Here is a 20962-nt window from a genome sequence, read left to right as displayed (position 1 = left end):
ATCATCCATCTATTGGACCGTGCAGGTGAACGGATGCACGAGGAGCACCAGCTCAAGTATCCACACCATAAGCTACTGATCTCCACGTGCGCGGCACGCGTATGAGAAATCTGTAAAATCTCCTGATTTCAATAAACGGTGATTTGAACGGCTAGATGCTCTCGAAGAGAAGAAAGACGAAGTGCCAGCCGTCCAATTTGCCTCCCCAGGTGAAAATTTCAAACGCGAGCACGTGGCGGAAGCCCCATCCAATAGAGTAAGCCAGAGGTGAAATCTTAGCCGTCCGCTCGAGAGCCGATTGCGCACGACCGCGAAATCTCGACCATTTTCTTTTTTTAATTTCAAACGGAGTTCTGACAGAACTTAAAACACCTTTAAAATCCGCGTTTCATGTCCGAAGTATAAAGCACTAACGAAAAAAAAAGGAGTACCTTGTACGATACTCCGGCAGAGAATTCTCTATTAAACTCACACACAAATCCAAACCATTCACCATCTACACCGTCCAAATCCTACTCCCCAAGCAAAATATGCCATCAGTCAAAAAAAACAACACGATCGACCACTCCCAGCCGTTGAATCAGTGGACATCCAACCTCCAAATCTCAACCATTGGTTCTGATGGTATTTTCAGGCCAAATTCTACTATACTCTTGCAGATCTTACGCACAGATCCGTCCGCAATTAATGCAGATAATCGTTTACACGCGCCACTTCGAAGATGGACCCTTGAAAGTCAACGGTGAGGATCTGAGCTCGAACTGAACGGACAGGATGGTTACAGATCGTCATCCTGAAATACACGTAGCTTCCACGTGTGAAAATGTGCACGCTATATTCCCGTCCACAGATGGACACGAAGATTGGGCACTTGGACCGTCCACGTGTACGGTAGATGCATACGTGTGTATGATTATACCGTACTCCGCCAGAGCATCGTAATCGTATGCGTAATTCCGTCCCGAAAATAAACCATCTTTTCCGTTCGAGGGAAAAAAGCCCTCCCATTTTTTCAGGAGAGAGAGAGAGAGAGAGAGACAAAAGAGAGAATTTCTGTGGAAATCTCTTCGATTTTCAATTGTATCAGAGCTGAAATTCTTCTGTAAGTTGATTTTCCTTGCATTTCACTTCCATTCGTAGCTTCTTTTTTTTTTGCATTTTTTTTTTTTGGTTCCGTTTGGTTAGGGTTTTGAATTTTCGTGGTGAAGTTCGTTATGTGTGGAATTTTCTTCATTTTCTTCTGTTTTTGGTTTTAGATTCTTCGCTGAGCTTGCAATGGTGGAGAACGTGCTCAGGTCTCTGAAATTTATTTTATTTTGCCATTTAATACATTTTTTGGGTTTTTAATGGCTTTCTAAGCTTCTATTCTTCGATTTCTTGAGTTTGAGCTACGATTTTCGCTTTGTTTGGCTGGGTTTATGTAATTCCAACGACTTTGCCGCTGAAAATTTGCAGCTTTTCTCTTTGTAATTAATTTCCTTTTCGTATTACTTTTTATTCCGTGAGGTGCTTTTTTTTCTGCGTGATTTTTCTTCATTTCGTGGTAAAAATGCTATTTTTTTTTTGGCGATTTCTGTTCATTTTTTAATTTTTTTTTTCTTTTGACCTTAAATTTCACTTGTATCTCTTTTGTTGGTAAGTATTATTTGTAGCTCCCATAAAAATGGTGTTTAAAAAAAAATAAAAAAATAAAAAATCTTCCGTTTGGCCCCGTAAATGTATGGTGGGGCCCACCTTGGCTATCTAGACCGTTAATATGGTGGGCCCATTATGGATGACCGATGCCCCAGGAATCTCCTCCATTGGATGATCACAATTGTGCAAATTGTGGCCTGGTGTTGGGAATTTGATCCAACTGTTTGCATTTGCATGAAGAATTCCATTAATTTTATAGGTAAGATTTTGTGGTGGGGGGTGGTTAATGTGTTGTGACTCATTTACAACCAGTCCCACCCAATGAACGGCCTGGATTATGTAATGATGGTGGCATGCCTTGTCTAAATTGCTGTTGGGTCAGACAAATGCTGCCTCTTAATTCCATTGACTGTATGTTTTCCTGTTTTAGTATCTTGACTTTGGTTGAAGAAAAGATCTGCTGCCTTTTTTTTATTGTGATGCATGGACAAAATGCTTTGAAACATGGCTGTTTAAGCTATCTAGGCATTTGAAATTTCAGGTGACGCTATTTGCTTTTGAAGCCTCAGGCTAAAAATGGGCGAGCCAGAGGTGGGGTCCGAAGCTGCCGTGGCAGCATTGGATAATGGGACTGGACCGCCTGAGGATGTAGGGAAAACTGTTGTTGAAATGAAAAAGGAAGAGAAAATTGGAGTTGAAGAAGTAAAAAAAGAAGGAAACGTGGAAAAAGAAGAAGCTGAAGAAGTAAAGCCAGGCAAAGAGGATGAGAAAAATGGAGTTGAAGATGTAAAGAAAGAAGGGAATGAGGAGGAGAAAAGTGGAGTCGAAGATGTAAAGAAGGAAGGAACTGAGGAGGAGAAAAATGGAGTTGAAGATGTAAATAAAGGAGGAAATGAGGAGGAGAAAAGTGGAGTGGAGGAAGTAAAGAAAGAGGGAAATGAGGTAGAGAAAAATGAAGTCGAAGAAGTAAAGGTGGGAGGAAAAGAGGAGGCTAAAAGTGGAATTGACGAGCTAAATAAAGATGGAAATGAGGAGGAGAAAAATAGAGTCGGTGTGTTAAGCAAAGTAGGATCTGAGGAGGAGAAGAGTGAAGTTGAAGAAATAAAGGGAGATGGAAATGTGGAGGAGAAAAATGGAGTTGAAGAAGTACAAAAAGAACGAAATGAGGAGAAAAGTGTAGTAGAAGAAGCAAATAAAGAACATGAGGAGAAAGTTGCAGATATGAAAATGGAGGAAGAAAGTGATATCAAGGAAGAGAAGGGAAGTAAAAATGAAGAAGAAGTAGAAGTGAGGGATGTGGAAATGGATGAAGCAGGGGATTTGAAGGAAGATAATGATTGTGAGAAGGCTGGTGAGAAAAATGAAGAGATTAAGGAGGAAAAGGGCTCAAAGAAACGTCGGAGGGGGGCAAAAGCTGTGGGAAAAGGGGAGGTAAAGAAAAAAGAGAAACAGGAGAAAGTGACAGTGAAGAAAGAGGAGGCGGATAGGAAGAAAGGGGAAACGAAGCAAGAGGTGGATGAGGAGAGAGGGAAAGCAGAGGAAGAGGTGGAAGAGGAGCAAGGGAAAGTGAAGAAAAAAGAGCTGGATAAGGAGAACAAGAAAAAGACAGCTAATGAGGAGAAAAGCAAGGTGAAGAAAAAGGATGTGGATGAGGAAAAGGCTAAGGACTTGAGTTCTCCTGTGGCTTCTTCTGTTGATCGCCCTGTGCGTGAGAGAAAGTCGGTTGAGAGGTTGGTGGTTGCCCTTGAGAAAGAATCGGCTAAGGAGAAGGAGTTCCTCATTGAAAAGGTGTTTTTTTTGCCCTTTTTGTGGTTGTTGGGTTATGAATGCTTACTTCACTGATATTTAATTTGCTTCTTTTCCTCTAAAAATTTCAGGGCCAAGGTACTGCATTAAAAGATATACCCAATGGTATGGTTTTCATCTGATGTTCTTTCTATTAGTTTCTTCTTTGAGTTTTGACCTTCTAGTAATGACTCATCAAGTATTAACATTGTAGGAAATCATACATTTTATCTGCACACCTTTTTCGGTAGCCATTTTGGATCTTGCTCTAGCTAACCTAGTTGTTCTATTGCCATTCAAAAAAAAAAAAAAAAAGGAAAGAAGGAAAAAAGAAAGAAAAAAAGAAGTGAAGCTTTAGTAGAATGATTTATTTGGAAAACACTAACACTTAATTACTTAGGAAGGGACAAGAATGCCTCTGCTAGTTACATAGTTACATATAACAGTTCTCAATCAAGGTTTTGAGGTTGATTTTTTTATAGAGCAAATAATGAAGCTTCATTAGAGGTTGGAAAGGTTTTGTGCTTAATAATTTCTATATGCACATAAAACTATCACATAATGATGCAAGGTGACTATGTAAATGGGAAAGAATTGAACAGGTGGTGAGGTGAAACATACGTACATATGAGTGCCTGTAATCAAGGTCTTGAAGTTGAAAGAAGCTAAACCCCGTTAAAGATCCTTTACCAGAGATGTCTTGGTGCCAGTGGTTCATTTTAGACCCATTGTGTGTGTGTGTGTGAGAGAGAGAGAGAGAGAGAGAGAGAGAGAGAGAGAGAGGTTTCTTTTGGTCAATATAACGGGCCCAGATGTTGAAGATATATAGTATTTAACAATAATAAGTGTTTTGATTGTGAAAGCTAGATGCAGGATGACTACTAAGAAAGTTGAAGTTATAGACTCACCTTCCCTTTTTAATGGCAGTAATCTGAGGATTATCACATATGATGCCTTCAGATAGATGCTCTTTGTAAAACTAAGTGAATTCATGGGATCTCCAATGATTTATTTATTTATTTTTTCCAAACTTTATACCATGATGTAGTTGTCTTACAGAATGCTTTTGGCTTAAAGTTGGGCATCGTACAATTTTGCTAGTGGGTTTTGAGTTTCTTTATCTTGTATTTATTTAATTTATATCTTTCATATAAATCTATATCCAAATATGTTTTCTCGGTGGGGATCCATTTGGCTTGATCCTTAATTTGAGAAAAAGTCGTATTTATGGTTATGTTTTCATGCACAGTTCGTTGTTCAATGTTCTGATTTTATCTAATTGCCTAGGCGTGCGATGGAGCTGGGTCGGGTCAAGTGGAGTTCCATACTGACCCATTTAATAATAGGATATAGGTTTCAGTTCAGATCAGACCTTTTAAAATCTGTGCTGGATTCGGGTAGGGTCCAAGTCGACATAAGTTAGTGTCAGGTTTGAACTAGAGGCGATACAGACCTGACCCACTTATCTAAGGGTTGGGTTTGCGTAGGGTTTGCTTGATCAGTACTTCTCTATTTCCGATGTACCTTCCTATGAAGCATCTATCACATGTTCATCTTTTGTGAGTTTTTAAGCATTATTGAAAAATGGAAACTACATAAAACAACCCACAATTTTAGAACATGAGTTTGCAAAATGGGATGCAATTTATGATGATAAAGTCAAGAATGTATTGGAGTTTAAATGGTTGGGGCTGAGCTCGAGTTGGGTCCGGTCCAGGTCGGTCTGAGAGAATGGGTTGGGTCTTGACCAGGTAAGGTTTTGGGTGGTCTAAAACCGACCAACATGAAAGTTGGTGCGACCACATCTTTGGTTGGTCCAAATCTTGCACATTTAAAAGTCAATTATGGGCCGGTTCGGGTTGACTTTTAGAGTTTCTAAACCTGGCTAGTTTGATATTTGGGGCAATGTTTTGGACCCATAGCTTACCCATGGTCCAAATTTAGATCCAGACTTGTTTATCGTTGGGTTAGGTCCAACGGTTGGGTCGATACAACCAAATTGCAACCCTAATAATGGCACCTAATAGCAGCCTACCTATTGTAGAATATTATTTATCATGGAACCTGTGACTGAATTTTGTGCTATCAAATTGGACCTGATTTCATAAATAGACATGGGAAGAAAGACGAATATTGACAATCAGCAATATGTGGTTTCCTTACTTTGGCTAGTAGTTGAGGGGTCACACATGTTTCTTGGATTCAGGATGCAATAATTAAGGTTAAATGTGATGCCTGAAAGCGTGCAATGTATGCTCTCTGCTGACTGTGTCTTTCTTATCTTTGACATCTCTGGCATGCAAATGGAAGGAATATATCTTCCTAATTTATTGTGTCCTCTGAATAGCATGATAGGTTATTGAGTCTGGGTGCAATGTGATGCCAGATTTTGATGGCTTTCAAATATTACTTGTCGGCTAAATTCCTGTCGAGCTTTTTGGACCTCCAAATACAAAATTACTGACATAGACCACTGAATGGAATTCCCGTGTCTTCTTAAATCATGATAACTTAGATTTTCCTTTAAGATTCATTGCAATCGCATGCAGGTCAGATACTTACTCTAGGTTTTCTGGTGCATGAAAAACTTGAAGGAGATTTCTTGTCTTTTATATACGGGATATAAGTTTGAGGTTTATATAATCCCTGTGCTGAGCATAGCAGCTAAATGTATTAGGCACACACGTACACAGGCCTCTATAACACCAGAGGAACCAGGCGAAGCCTCTTTTTTGGTGTATTTTACAGCATATATCATGTAGCAGATACATATTAATTTTTTTTTAATAGTTCTAGCTCTAGACTAATTTTATCATGAGGAAATGGATTTAACTTCAAAGTTTTGGTGTATGTTAGACACTGAATTAGACGTGCTCCCTGAAACTCACATCAACTCAAACATCCCAAATCAATTAATCATTCCAATCAAACCATACAAATTCAAAAAGCACTGAAAGCTATTAAATCATAATTGAAAATAATTCAAATGGATCAAATCATGATTGTGAGTCCATGACCATTCCAACGAATCAAATTATATTTCATAACCACTCAAATATTGTAGAAAATTAGAGGTAGAGGCAATTAAGTGAGTAACAAATTAGACCATTTATTCATCATACTTTTCATCAATCCATTCAGTGGGTTGATCTTTCAATACCCATGGAAGGAAAGATTTCACCACTGAATGAAAATCTAGGAAGTTTCGGAAGAAGAGATTTCCATAAACCCTAGCTTTGATCTAAAATAAAGGGTGGAGTAGCTTTTAATGGTGTTTAACTGAGCCCCCTAAACTGTTTTCCACCTTAATGGGTGTTAAATGTCCAAAATCTCCTTTCCGGGCCTCAGTGCTAGGCGCAACCCCGGGGTTGGCATTTCACCTGGGGTGCAGGTGAGGTTGGTTTGGCCTGAAAGATAGAGGCATATGCCTAGATCACCTATAACTACAAAGTAGTGTATTTGTACAGTATGTTCGGGCTTATTTTTTGTCCAAGTAAGAGCCATGCTATTGATCCAAATTGTTGATGCGATGGGCCTCACCTTGGATGGCATGTGCACCACCACTGGATTGAAAGCTACTATTTTTTGGGTTGAGCATGAATTTTAGATCATTTTCTTCTTGACCATCTGTTTGCTGTGCCACCCATTGAAGGATTAGGATTTGTCTCTCTGGGAGATTTTTTTAAAATTTCATATATGGGTCATTCATAGGAGACCCACCTACCATTTCAATGGGTTGGATCAGTAAACCATGGGCCCCACTGACACAAACTGAAAGCCCAAGCAACACTGTACAAACATTTGGCTCAATCATTGCATATTTCCCCATAACTTTTTGACTTTAGAACATCAGGCCTTGGCTAGGACCCTAGATGGATCCGGTACAAAGAACTCGTTGACTGCTGGAATCCTATGGTGAGACTGTCTGCGGATCTGTTTGAAAATGAAATAGGAAAGAAAAACTCCATCTCTGGAGAATCACTCTGACCATTTAAGCAAGGTTTAAAAATTGGTTCTGGTGTACTGTATCAGTCACCACCGAAACTGATACGATTTGTCCCAACTGGCCTATACACACACGAACGGTCACGTACACAGTGGGACAGGTAAGAACAATGGCCTGGATTACACTATTTCACTTATCATTATTTATATTGTTTACAAAGTGGGCCACATACACAGCATACAACGCTTGTTGCAAATGTACTCAGGAATTGCATACATAGCAGGTCATAACCCAAATTAAACCGACCAAATTGTGGAACACACTCTCGCTATGTTACTTTCCAAAATCAGATTGCTTGAGCTATCATAACCTCCAAAATCAGAGTGGAAGTTCATGATAGAATTCATGCTGTCTACTGCTAATGAGAAGCAGATTCGAAGCTTGAATGAGACTCTCTATGTCCCTAGGTACGGCATTATCCAGTCACTAGGCCACAGTGATTTGTAGAAGCATTGGGTAAAAATTTCAAACCACCCCCCCCCCCAAGTTCTCGCTGTTTCATCTGGTGCAGCCCAGCAAAAGTTCCATAGTGTCATTGGAGAGTTAGTTTCAATGAAATTGTGATATAATCATGCCTTGATTTTCAGAGGTGTACTTGGTTGAAAATGGTAAACAAACTGTGCCAAGATATTACTGGATCAATGTGGTCTGGTCTATGTAAAAATGTTACAAAATGCGTCAATCATCCTTGGACGTGTGCCCCATAGATCCAAATATCGGTATTGTATCGGCCGATACGGGCGTATTGTATCCGTATCGGCTTGATACAATACATGATATGGGCCTATATCGGCCATATTGGTATCGGTTGACCCATATTGAGGTCGCATCGGCTGATATAGCCCATATAGGTGCTGATATGCTGTACCCACATCGGTCAGACTGATACGGGCATATAAAAAGGGCAAAACACCCCTTTTTCCCCCTTTCTGATCTCTCTGTCTCTCTCTCCCTCCCCCCTCCCCCCCCCCCCAATTTCTCCTCCAATCTTTCAAATCCCTCAAATACATCAACCTATAGATATTTTTGGCACCATTAACAACTACTTGGAGGATCAAAACATCGGATTTCGGCTGATTTGAAGGATCAAAATAGTTTGGGGTCAGTTTTGAAAAAAACGTAAAAAAATCAAATTTTTTTTTTTCTGTTGATCCTTGTTGAAATCCATAGTAATGTTTATTATATGCCTAGATCTACCAAAAACTACCAGATTTGAAGATCGTTTTGATCATTTTTGGATTTTTTAAAGCATTTACGCCTGATTTTTTTGAAAATAGTTTTTTAACCTGATCTCAAATCTGGAGAGTGGAACCATATCCAATCAGATCTATAGCAGATCTAATGAAAAAATAGTTTTTTTTTTTTTTTTTTTTTTTAATCTGTTGAAAATTCTGGAAATTCCAGATTTTTTTTTTTTTTTTGAATATGATCTCAGATCGGAGAAAAAAGTTTTAATTTTAATTTTTTAAAATTAAATTTGTTGAAAATTCTGAAAATTTTAGTTTATTTATTTATTTAAATCTGATCACAAATCTGGAGAGGGAATGCATTTTCAAATAGATGTTAGATCTACATCGGATTTGATCGGAAATAAAGTTTTTATAATTTATTTTTGGGGTAATTTCTGTAAATTCTAGATTTTTTTTTTTCAAATATATTGCTTTTGGGGGGTGGGGCTAATTTTGTGAAGATCTACATCATTTGAGTAGTTTGGTTGTTTTTCTTTTCGAATATTTTGTCTAGTTTTCTTTAATTTCAAAATTTTTTGTTAATTGTTTTTTTTTTTTTTTTTAAAATAAATATGTTGAAAGTTGAAATGTAATTCATGTATGATCATATTAGACTATTAGCAATATATGATATCAATTTATGACATATATCAATAGTTTATATAAAAAAATCAACACAAGAACTTGCAATATGTCAACTGGCTAGGATGACATTCTTACCAAAGAATGGTCCGATACACCATTGAATGCATGGTCAAAATACAAAAATGATAGATCCGTGAATATGTCATTTTTTATTTTTATTTTTCCAATTTTTTGGATATATTTTCACGTTTTTTTTGCTTAAAAAAAATTCTGACCGACACGGGCTGATACGGCATATGGCCTCGATTCCAATATGCGACGCAGTATCGTATCATTTTTCAAGGCAGGCAATTGGACAACTAGGTCCATTTAAATCAAGGTAGGCAATTGGACAACTAGGTCACTTGATGCCTATGCACAACAGGTGTTCTGGAATCACCATATACATCTTGCATAAATCACTTCAGCATAAGCTTTATCCTGCTCAGTGTATGAGAAATTGATGTTGTGTTTGATAGACTTATGAGAAATGATTAGTGGATTAGACAGCCAAGTGGAAGTAGTTACCATTCTTTAGAAGTGAAAGAGATTTTGGGGTTGGTGGGAGTCAGAGGTGGAAGCAGGGTGGGTCTCTGTTTTTGGCAGGATCATTCTAGTCTCCACCCTATCAACTGGACAGCTGCTTATCTATGATCCTTCTTGCTTAGTTAGGTGTGCATTGTGATGGGCTGATGGCTTCATAAGTGAACACCATCAAGGGCTCCTCAGAACTATGGCATGACCTTATGATGTTGAATTTCATTGCTTCATTGCTTCTCTAGCAACTTTTCTTTGTGATTTATCCTTTGCATATGCTACTCTTGGCTACCCTTACATCTGGCAATTCCTCTCTCCATTCCATGCATATTTTGGTGTTTCTGCAGAGGTTTTCACAGCTTTCAATTGTATGTTTTTACTGAAATGTTTGGTTGCATTCCCATATTTGATATATTTGGTTATGCCAGCAATCAATCAATGATCTTAAAGTTGTAATGACTAGTCCAACTTTTTGTCCCTTAATATAATGCAACGGTTTGAGTCTAACTCTTGGGGGGTGGGGGGTGTGCTCGCATAAAGAGAGGGAGGAAGGGGTTAGGACTTAGGAGTCACGACTACTCGGAGCGGATAAACTCTGAACTGTTGGTTGTTAAGAAGCCAATACCTCCAAGTTACCTAAATACCCTTCCCCACGTTCGAATTCATTGTCCTTTTAAACCCCAAAGTTCACGACTCTCTGAAGACTAGTTCATGGGTAAAATTGTCCATTGCTACTTGCATTATGTTTTAGAGATGTATTAAAAATCAAGCATTAGAAGCCTCTTCTGTGAGGCTGGCATACTATATATACAGCAATTCTGTTAGATTTGCTGTTTTCCAAAATGTTTATTTTCCTAATGTTATTATCCCACAGGATCTAAATTTCTAGCGGTAGCCAGCGTTTTCTTACTTAAATTCTTATGCTGGCAACCTAGTTTTAGCAAGAATTTTCTTGAACTTTTTAGTTCATGCAATGTACTTTGCTGTGCCAGTCTTATGCTCATTATTTTTGTGTTTTCTTATGTAGTTGGAGGCTTCTAATGAAGGAAGCTTCACTAAATTTCTAGTCATACTTTCTTGTTAGTAGTTGTCACACACACACACACACACACACACACACACACACACACATTCATATTAGAAATGGTAATCTGCACTTTTTTGTCTGCCCTGTTGGTATAACAACCATTAAGTTTTATTGTTGATTTTGTTTATCATTTCCTGAACTATTTTGTGCTGTTTCAGTGGCATACAAACTATCAAAAAGGAAAATTGATGATAATCTGAAGATGCTTCATGTGATCCTTTTTGGAAGGAGGGGAAAGGTAATTCAGATTAAGTTATCAATCGCATAAGAGCATTTTTATTGATAATATGTATTGCTTATTGGTCACCTCTATTGGTCACTTCTGTGAGGATGCTTCATATTCTCCTTTTTGAAATCTGTGTGAAATTTTCAGTGATTAGAAAACAGAAAATTCAGCCTAGAACCTTGGTCTTTATATCGGTGATATAACAACCGATGGGTAATGGTATAGAGTTAGCTTGAGTGATTTACTTCTACAACAAGCTCCGTTTTACGCATGATGATGCTTGTGTGTGACATCCGCTCCATCTATCAGCTTTGCCGGCTCATATTATGAGGTGAACTCAAAACTCAGGTTGATATAAAACTCAAGTGGGCCACACAAGGAACTTTGATGAGGATGCCCTCCATTCAAACCATTTTGGGGCTCACTGTGATGTTTTTATGCCATTCAATCTGTTCATAAAGGAGTACAACTAGGATGAAGGGAAAAATCAAATAACAGCCTGGTCAAAACTTACGTCAGCCCCAAGGAGGTTTCAATCGTGTCTCCACCATCGGTGTTCCTGTGGTGTCTTACTTTAAGCTTTGGATCGGCATGGATTTCCAAACATGATCAGTTGCAAATGATTGGCAGGGTGGATGTTACACAAACATCATGGCGAGCCCCATGGAGCCTTTTGTTTTGCTGCATCGTACCACAGGGGACACATGTTGTAAGTAAATGGCAGATCGTTGTAGCGTTACTCAGCAGATGATATATTGTCTCAAAATCCTCCTGCTATCCCAAATAGGATAAGTAGGGTGGAAATGGGTTTGGGATCAGGTCATGTTTAGCTTGAAGCCAATCCATCTACTGCATGACCTAAAATCTAAGCCTGAACCGGACCCATGAGTAGATACCTTGGCCCAGGCCCTGTTGGTGAGAAAGAGTAATTCTTATCTCTTGCAGTTTACTGTATCACACTTCTAAGCTATGCAAATCAGTGCACCCGAGGACTACCATGCTGAGAGATAAGTTTTGTATTTATGCAGCAACTGGAAGAGGCTATAGTTAGATGTATTCTTTTCAATTAGAAGGGAACATCTGCCTCTTTTCTGTAATGAAGGCCATTCTCTTTTCAGAGCAGAATCTTCTTTTTGAAGTTGTAATGAAAGTGGGAAGTTTTTTCTTTTAATTTTAAAATTATCATCATTTCTACAATTATGGATTATTTTTCTTTTTTTGTAGTTTGGAAAAATATAAATAAATTTGACTGATTTCTAATGCCTGAGGCTTACATGTCGCCTCATCAGAGGGTGGAGTGGCTCATATGTGCCCCATGCCTTTAAAACCTTAGTTGCACATACCTTCTACCTACGACTTGCTACCGCCTTGAATCACACTTCGGATTCACATGCCGGCACCTGCTTCCTAGCTATTTATATGCACTTTGAAACAGATGCATCCCTGCTCTCGCGCCTGAATCTGCTTCCACTTCCCTCGACTCTGTGTCCGACTATACTTATACCACTATTAAACCATGCTACTTTCTAGGGTTTTCTGTTTTGCTTCAAACTGCAGCATTAGTTTCTAACTGTTTCTTGTGATACGATGATGATTCAAAACGTTTCTTTCGGTGTCTTCATTTCCATGATGGAAGATAACTGGTGGATATGGTTTGCAGGCACTTCATGTCAAGAGTAATATCTCCCAATTTTCTGGCTTTGTGTGGCATGATAATGAGGTAAGAAGTGCATACTCTGGGATTGCCCCTGGTATTGATCTATTTCTATGTTCTCTATTCTTTAGCTTTTGCCATATTATTAGGGAGTCTGATTCAAGCACTTTCTTCATTGGTGAGTTTCTTATTACAAGTTTAATTTGATACCCTGAACTTTATGGAATGAATGTGATGAGTGGTATGTCTACATGCATGATATATGCTTCATAGTTCAGATTTGACTTACAGGAAAAGCAACGAGGTAAGATCAAAGAGAAGCTCGACAAATGTGTCAAAGATAAATTGTTGGATTTCTGTGATGTGCTTGACATGCCTGTTCCAAACTCAATGAAGAAGGTAGTTTTCTTATTCTTGTTTCCTGTTGACTACGACCATGTAGCTTAAATTGAGGATACTGGTGGGAGTAGGATTTCACATCCTATTCTCCTAAGTGCGTAAGTGTGAGATCCATGCTGTTTTATTGGATGGGGTAGGCTCCACTGCGTGTCATGACCTGAAAATTGGGGTGATCTGCTTCTGGTGGGTGTGGTTAAAAGGAACTGATGATCCAAAGCAGGCTGGATCTTGCACACCAAGTGCTATTGGCACATGTGGGTCGAGTGGGATCTGGGATCCTACTTTTGCAAGTAGGCCACAGTTCAGATCTATAATTAAATGATTAAATGCGTTGTCATTGCATCATTGCTGATGGTGACCCTGACTAATGATGAATGTGCAGGAAGACGTTGTGATGAAGTTAATAGACTTTCTGGTTGCCCCTCATCCTACAACTGATGTCTTACTTGCAGAAAAGGAGCAGGTTTGCATTAGCTTAGAATCTTTTAAACTCATGTGCTCTATTTGGAAGAAACTGCTCGCTCATGTCTATTGTGTGTGGCAGTCGGGCAAAACAAAAAAACGGAGGGTCAGAGGTGCATCGAGGTCTGGAAGCACCTCAGGAAAGCGCTCATCACGGGTATCAGTCTTTTCTTAACATTATACTGGATTTATATACCCTGTTCAGTCCCTACCATCTCTGCATGTGTTTTTTTTTTTTTTTTGAAAGATGAAGAGATTTCATTAAGAGAAAGAGAAAACAAAAGGGGAGGCTGCTGAGAAAGCAGGCCTCAGATTACACGCCTAAGAAAGAGAAATCAGGACCCGACAGATCCTTAACATTCAGAGCCCATTCAATGATAAGACGCTTAGCCGAAGACGCCACAGACCCAGCCGAATTGGAGAGATTTCTGAAGCATCTATTGTTTCTTTCCCCCCACACTGACCACCAAACTGATAGGACCACCATTCTCCAGATTGTAGTTTTCGTCTTACCAAAGTACATCCCGTGCCACGCTAGGAGGAAGTGATTTGCCTCTCCCGGGAAACACCAAAACAAGTTAAAACTGTTCATAACATCTCTGCATGTGTTGTTTGCTGGGAGTCATGGATGTCTTATATGTGACACTGGGAATGTGATTATTTGAGTGGTTGCACTAGCAATGGTTCCTAGGAGGGGATCCACAAGCTACCCATTCAGTGGGCTCCACGATCTAATCCTATCAATAATGTGGGCCCTGTGAACTGTTTGATCAAAGAATTGGGCTCACGACCTGTTCGATCAGTTTTCTAGGCCCACAGTCTGGTCAGACAGTTTTTGGGTTCCTGATGGGGGGTCAGATTGATATGTGAGCTCCACAAAGGAAAACAGCACTCCCCATTCGTGTCTGAGATCATTTGACTTATGGCTGATTTATGGAAGGGCTGTATGGTTGACAGGATTTAGGGATATTTTAGTCCTTTCTAACATTTGATTAGAATAGATGGTTGGGATCAAGATTTAGTGAATGACTAGGAATAAATTAGGGTATTCAGTCTTTATATATTATCCTTTTAGATGCCATATGGCAGGCGATGCTAGTGAATGAAAATTTAGCTGTCATTGTAAATGAAAACGCGAGTGGGACTCATGCGGATACCTAGGGTGCATACCTATCGCTAACGTAGGGGGAATAACTTTATGTAAATATATCCACCCTATCCATCAGGCGCGTGACTCCGTTTTTTGTCACTGGTCCCAATAGTCTGGAAGATCCAAAACTCAGGTGGGCCATGGCATGAGGGATAGTATAAAATCAAGCCTTAAAACTCTAAAATCGTGTGCTATGGCCCGCCTGAGTTTAGAAATAGTGTGACTTTTGGTGTGTTCTATCATCTTGATAAGGAGCATCAGATGAATTGATTTGATGGCATATAAACACCATGGTGAGCTCCACTGATAACTGTGGGTGTCCCCATCTCAAGTGTTCCCTATATGGTTGCACAAAGTGTGATGGGAAGCGGCAACAGATTCAGGTGTGTGTGAAAGTGTCTGTAACATTCTCAAGTATAAAAAAGGCTAGAAACAGATCGGGAGCACAAGTTGGAGGCAAGATTAGAAGAGCAACATAGTTGGAAGGATCCTGCAACTAAGGACTTCCCTGCAGTGTGGCCAAACTGAGTTTTGGGTTCCATGGTGAATACGAGGCAGTGGACCGGACGGATGGGGTGGATCTCATGCTTTTCCCCTCACGTAATTCGGTTAGCGGTAGGTATGCCTGAGACATACCTACACGAGTTAGGCTAGTGCAGTTCTTGTTTAAAGATGCGATGGTTTTTGTAGAATATGATGCATTTGCTAGTACCGTGGCTCTCGTAGATTGTCTGGTGAGTCTCCATAACAATGATCCGAAGCGATTCAACTATCATTCTTTCCTTCTATCCTCTATCTTTCTTCCGTGCTTTCTGGAATCATGCAGTTTCTGTTCTACATCAGTTATGAAGAGGGATGATATGATGCTTTACTGAACCAAATGGTGTTATTTCTTCAGCCCAGATGTAGAGGATGGGCCATCCTTTTGGGATAGAGATCATTTGGGCCTAATTATGGATGGGTCATGCTACAAAAACTCCTCCATCAGGCAATCTTAACTGTCTGACAGGTGACAGGTCCCCTGCAAATTGACACAGTTTTTTGGGAATTCACGTAAAACATTTATATATATATAAAAAATGGTGGGCTGTATCATGAAGGTCACCTCGAACAAAAATTGAAACAATCTACTCATTAAGTGGGCCACACACCTGAATTGTTTTGGGCCGTTGGCTGTCTATTGATTTTGATGGTTTAGCCCACCTGATGAATAGAGTCCTAGTTTTTGCCCTGGGTGATCTTCATGACGTCTCCAGCCATTTTCACAACTCTGATGTTATAGGAAGTGATACATTGGTGGGAAATAAAGTTTTGTATGTTCCTATACAATGTTGCATGTGAGCAGTTCTCTTTATTTAAGTGTCTCATGGCTCGAATGTTACAGAAAAGTGACATTTTGGCGGGCAAAAGTTGTAGGTGAAAGTTCCTGTACAACGGTGTCCCCCCCTTCTAATTATCTGCATCAAACAGGCAATCCTTTGTTCTTATGGATAATTTTCCAGATGATGAGGTATTTGGGATGTGCCCCACAATATGAATGTTCTTCATAGCAGAAATGTGAGGCCAATCTCTGTAATTTTTGGCAGAATGGGAAGTGCTGTTTTAACGTGTTTTTAACACTACTTTCTCTTTGATATAATGAAACCAGTTGGACTTTCTGGTCTTGTAAATTGGACTAATAACCAATGATCCAGAAACAAAAAATCGGCTCTGTCGTTGACTTTGTTTGTCTTCCTTGGTGTCTATTTCTCTATTCTGCAGAAACGAAGAAAGATTGAGGGAACGCCGAAATCAAAGGAGGGGAATAGGGCACTGGAGATGGAGGATGAAGACGAAGAGGAGGAAGAGGAAGAGGAAGAGGAAAATGGCCTTCCCGATGCAGATGAGGATGATGCGTCTGAGCATTCCGAAAGTGAGAAGAAAGAAGAAGAGTCTGAAGAAGAGGAGCATGAAGTATCAGGAAAAAGTAAACATGCCTTGAAGAAGTCTTTGAGGGGAGGCTCTGCTGGTAAAGATAAAACCAAGAAAATGAATGCTCGAAATGCGAAAAAAGTGGATGAGTCGGAAGAAGAGGAAGAGGAAGAGGATGACGAAGAGTACACGGGAAAAGGCAAACGCAGGTCGAAGGAGTCATCAAAGAGAGGGTCTGCTGGGAAAGCTAACACCAAGAAAGCAACAACACCAAACAAAGCCACTCCTGCAATGCTGACCAAAAGCTCTGCCAGGACATCTTCCAAGAGGTCCAAGGTTGATGATGGGTGTGATACAAGCCCAAGGGTCTTTTCCAGGAAGAAGAAGACTGAAGAGATGCCCACAAAGCAATCAACAACTCCAAAATCTGCTCCCAAGGCAAAAACTGGTAATGCTTATTTTATTTCTGTTTTTACTTCTTTACTGAATGCATGCGCTGATTATGGAAATATTAAATGGAAGGAATGTTTTGATTCAAGCTTCTCATTTCACCTTACTGAGAGGATGGTTCAATGTTCATTATTATTTCTCTTGTGAAGTAAAAGCTGAAACAAGATCACCCAACGAGGTTTGGGTGAATAGTCTTCACCGTAGGTTTGCTCCCTATAGGTGAGGGTTCGATTCCCCTCCTTGGCTTTACCCGATACACGTGGTTGTGGGTGATTGCGTGTATCCGCAGGGATTAGTTTCACTTCAAAAAGAGGTGGGGACACCTTGTGTCTTCAAAAAAAAAAAAAAAAAGCTGAAACAAGAACATCCGGGGTTCTGAAAACAATGCTTTTAGTTAATGTCAGTTTTAGAAGCTAGGGTAAGTGACAGAACTCTTTGGACTGTTTTGGGGTGAACTATTGAATTGAATTGCGAAAAAATTAGTTAAATGAAGATGGAAATGACCAAATTGTAATTACCTTATAACCCTCAAACTACATTTACACCTGTTTAAAGTCCAACTTGTAAGCAACATGGTTCTGATTTGGAACTGTTGTGATAAACCGGGCTTCGGCTTTGATACAACTTTTTTGTAATCCCGAAACCCAACAAACTCAGATTAACATGAGGTATTAGAAATTCAGATCTAATACCACTGTCAATCCGTGTGCTTTGCGGAAGCACATTCAACGAAGATAGAACAATCACAATAACTAGAATAACCAAATATATCAAGCAAGCAAACACAGAACACACTGATTTTACGTGGAAAACCTTTGCGGGAAAAAACCACGGCACAAAGCGACAAATATCTCCACTATAATCAAAAGCCTTAGAGTTTACACCACTCATCTTCATTGATTATAGAAGCACTCGATCTCTTGCGATGCGCACCTAGGAAAACCCCAGCCCCTTGAGAAAATCCCTTCCCAAGCACTTATAAGCAGTGTTGTCATATATGATTGCATATGCTTATGACCAGTAGGCATTATGCGATTATGCGATGGCATATGCGATCTCTTATGTGATTATGCGATTGAATATGCGATTATGCCATTACTTTTGTGATGAAAAAATGAAATTTTTTTTGGAAGGCTGTGCGATGGCATGTGCGATTATGCAATTGCATATGCGCACCGCTCCTCAGGTCGCATATAATTGCTTATGCTATTTGACAACAATGCTTACAAGTGTAGAAAATCCTCTCACCTCGCAAAACCCTTGCCCTTTGAGAGAAAACACTCGTTGGTACAAAGCTCCAATTGCAATTAGGCTTAAATACCCCCGACTTATGCTAATTCGCGTATGCTGTTGGTCATACCGACTCGAACCAACAACTGTCGGTCGGACCGACAGCGTCCTGCTCTGCTGACCGAGAAATCCATCTCGCACGCTGTCAGTCGGACCGACTATGTCCTGCTCTGACACCCAGACCCTGCAGAATACAAGGCATTCTGCACAACACTTCGTCTATGCAGAGACTGAAGAACCTAATTGCAAATTGATCATCTCTCTTTTATCTAATTAGTCATTGCAATTTGATTAACCGGTGCATCCCTAGAACTTGTTGGTTCGATTCGAAACTCAGCCAAGTCTCATTGATCCAACAAGATTTTGAGCCGTGTCATTAGGGAACTTGCAGCTATCTGTGACTCGGTCCTAAATCACGAAGGCTCGTTGAGTCAGCTTGTTGATTCGATATGACTCAGTTAATTGAACCGAGTCACTTAGTTTGTTCTTTGTTAGTAGAAGCTATAATAAGCTTATTAAGTTCCAAACCCGTGGTGCTATTCAAGAAAGTGATTTTCCTGAATCACCATTCTGCTAGCCACATTATTGCTATTTTTCATACTTTTATCTGTTTAAAACTATTTAAAATGTTTTGATGCAACTATTAAATACCAAATCGATTCCAAGTGAAGGCCTGATTGAGTCCTTGAGTCGATCTATACCGGCTGGTGGTTGAGTTTTTGGGCTTTTCAACAACCATCCTGGTTGATTGTATGATCTAAAAGTGAAGACCTGATCGAGTCCTCGAGTCGATCTATTTTTCATACTTTTAACTGTTTAAAACTATTTAAAACGTTTTGATGCAACTATTAAATACCAAATCGATTCCAAGTGAAGACCTGATTGAGTCCTCGAGTCGATCTATACCGGCTGGCGGTTGAGTTGAGTTTTTGGGCTTTTCAACGACCATCCTGGTTGATTGTATGATCTAAAAGTGTTCCTGTTTCTTTGAAGGTCAAAAGACGGCAAGAGGGAAGGATAAATCCAAAGCAAAGGGATCCAGTCCGAGTGATGAGGAATTGAGGAAGGCGATCTGTGAAATTCTCAAAGAAGTCGATTTCAATGTGGTATGCTACATGGCAGGGATGCTTTAAAATATGTAGGGTTGATCACTTGTTAATGGAGATGTTCCTGATTTGTGTATTTCTCGTTCTTATTTTCAGGCCACCTTCACCGACATTCTCAAGAAACTTGGTATGTACCATCCCTTGTTATTTCTTCTCTAAGGTGTTATATGATGTTCATAAGGTGAAAAGCCGCTATTTTATTTATTTTCAAGCCAGAATTGATACATGTAGTCTCTACCTTGCTGTAACCTGCACCATTGATCTGATTGAGATCATCCTGGGATGTGCCATGCCCTTGACTGTCTCCTACGCCGTTTTCCACATTTAAGTGGGGCCAAATTGGGCAGCAAGGTTCATCTGACGGGGCATATCTTTTGTTATGTCCAAAACATCGGTGGTGCCCACCAAATGAGTGATGGATTTCCCCAAGTGTGGCTTTCCTGTGCCAGGCAGGAGGTTGATTGAGTATTATATATTGCTTCTTTTTATGCCACTGGAAGTATTTTTATGTGGTCGACAAAAAAATCATTGACGAAACTGCTCCTGCTCCAGCTCGGCATTTTGATACCGACTTTACACCGAGAAAATCAGCCATCAAGCAAATGATCCAAAATGAGCTGACCAAGCTAGCTGCCGCGGCCGAAGAAGATGAAGACGATGAAGATGACGAAGGTGATGCCGAGAAGGAAGACAGTAAGGAAGCTGCTGCCCAAGAAGTGTAGGCTTGATGGACGGAACCACACAGAAAAGTGGTACTTTTGTTTTGATTCTAAAATACTCCTACCTGTGATACCGCCACTAAGCGAATGTGGGACCCCAGAAGTAATATTCACCGCAGAGTGGGCTTATTGCCAGCAACCCAACATGGGTTTTCTGGCACCAACAGGCAGTGGTTGCTCGTGGTGTGGATAGCGATGTGTTATGTATGAGTAACATATGTAGGAATTTTTCGTCTATCAATTTATCTGACCCATAGATGTTGGCTAGCAGCCGTTGTTTTCTCCTCTTAGCCTGTGTCATGATTTGAAATATCTTGCTGAGTCGTACCGGTTTTGGTTATCAACGAAACCCCATTTCTTAAGCTCACTGACTCGACTAAAAACTCGGCTGAGTCAACTCGACTTGGTTAGTTATTGGGTTTTTGAACTATTTAACTAAATGGGTCTCTGTTAACTTATCTGACATGTAGATACATGCTAGCAGCTGGTGTTTTCTGGTTGGTTTTGGTCCTCAAGCGAGTCGCATTCCTGGCATTTTGATGGGAACTCCGGTTTTGGTCCTCAAGCGAGTCCCATTCCTGTCATTTTGATAGGAACTCTTCCAGAGATAGTGAAAGATGTTCCACTAGAAATATTCTTTCATTGCTTTCCACTCCTATTCCCAAAAAAGTTAGAAAGTGGACCAGTATATA

At 39.9% G+C, this 20962-nt stretch overlaps 1 protein-coding gene across 2 annotated transcripts; it reads left to right on the top strand.

Annotated features, from left to right (window-relative positions):
• The first annotated feature begins 948 nt into the window (after window positions 1-948).
• Window positions 949-20540, top strand: LOC131219452 (DEK domain-containing chromatin-associated protein 1-like). 2 transcript variants are annotated; one of them, XM_058214589.1, is made up of 13 exons: window positions 982-1102; window positions 1257-1295; window positions 2177-3423; window positions 3513-3546; window positions 11062-11141; window positions 12790-12849; window positions 13075-13182; window positions 13565-13645; window positions 13727-13801; window positions 16556-17153; window positions 19439-19551; window positions 19648-19678; window positions 20104-20540. In XM_058214589.1, exons 3-13 carry the CDS (start codon window positions 2212-2214, stop codon window positions 20271-20273), a joined length of 2562 nt encoding a protein of 853 aa, XP_058070572.1. In that variant the 5' UTR covers window positions 982-1102; window positions 1257-1295; window positions 2177-2211; the 3' UTR covers window positions 20274-20540. The 2 variants fall into 2 exon arrangements, with proteins under 2 accessions (XP_058070571.1, XP_058070572.1); XM_058214588.1 differs by lacking the exon at window positions 1257-1295 and having other exon boundaries at window positions 949-1102.
• Window positions 20541-20962: the final 422 nt, after the last annotated feature.

This window comes from Magnolia sinica, chromosome 11, assembly GCF_029962835.1.
Source record: "Magnolia sinica isolate HGM2019 chromosome 11, MsV1, whole genome shotgun sequence".
Classification (NCBI taxonomy): domain Eukaryota; kingdom Viridiplantae; phylum Streptophyta; class Magnoliopsida; order Magnoliales; family Magnoliaceae; genus Magnolia; species Magnolia sinica.
This window is presented reverse-complemented; position numbering and strand designations above follow the sequence as displayed.

What these genes read in the sequence shown, in the direction of transcription:
- LOC131219452 (XM_058214588.1), top strand. Translation starts at nt 2,212, where the DNA reads ATGGGCGAGCCAGAGGTGGGGTCCGAAGCTGCCGTGGCAGCATTGGAT. An exon ending in AAGAAGTCGATTTCAATGTG is followed by an intron (nt 19,552 to 19,647) that starts GTATGCTACATG and finishes TCTTATTTTCAG; the next exon opens with GCCACCTTCACCGACATTCT. An exon ending in CGACATTCTCAAGAAACTTG is followed by an intron (nt 19,679 to 20,103) that starts GTATGTACCATC and finishes CTCCTGCTCCAG; the next exon opens with CTCGGCATTTTGATACCGAC.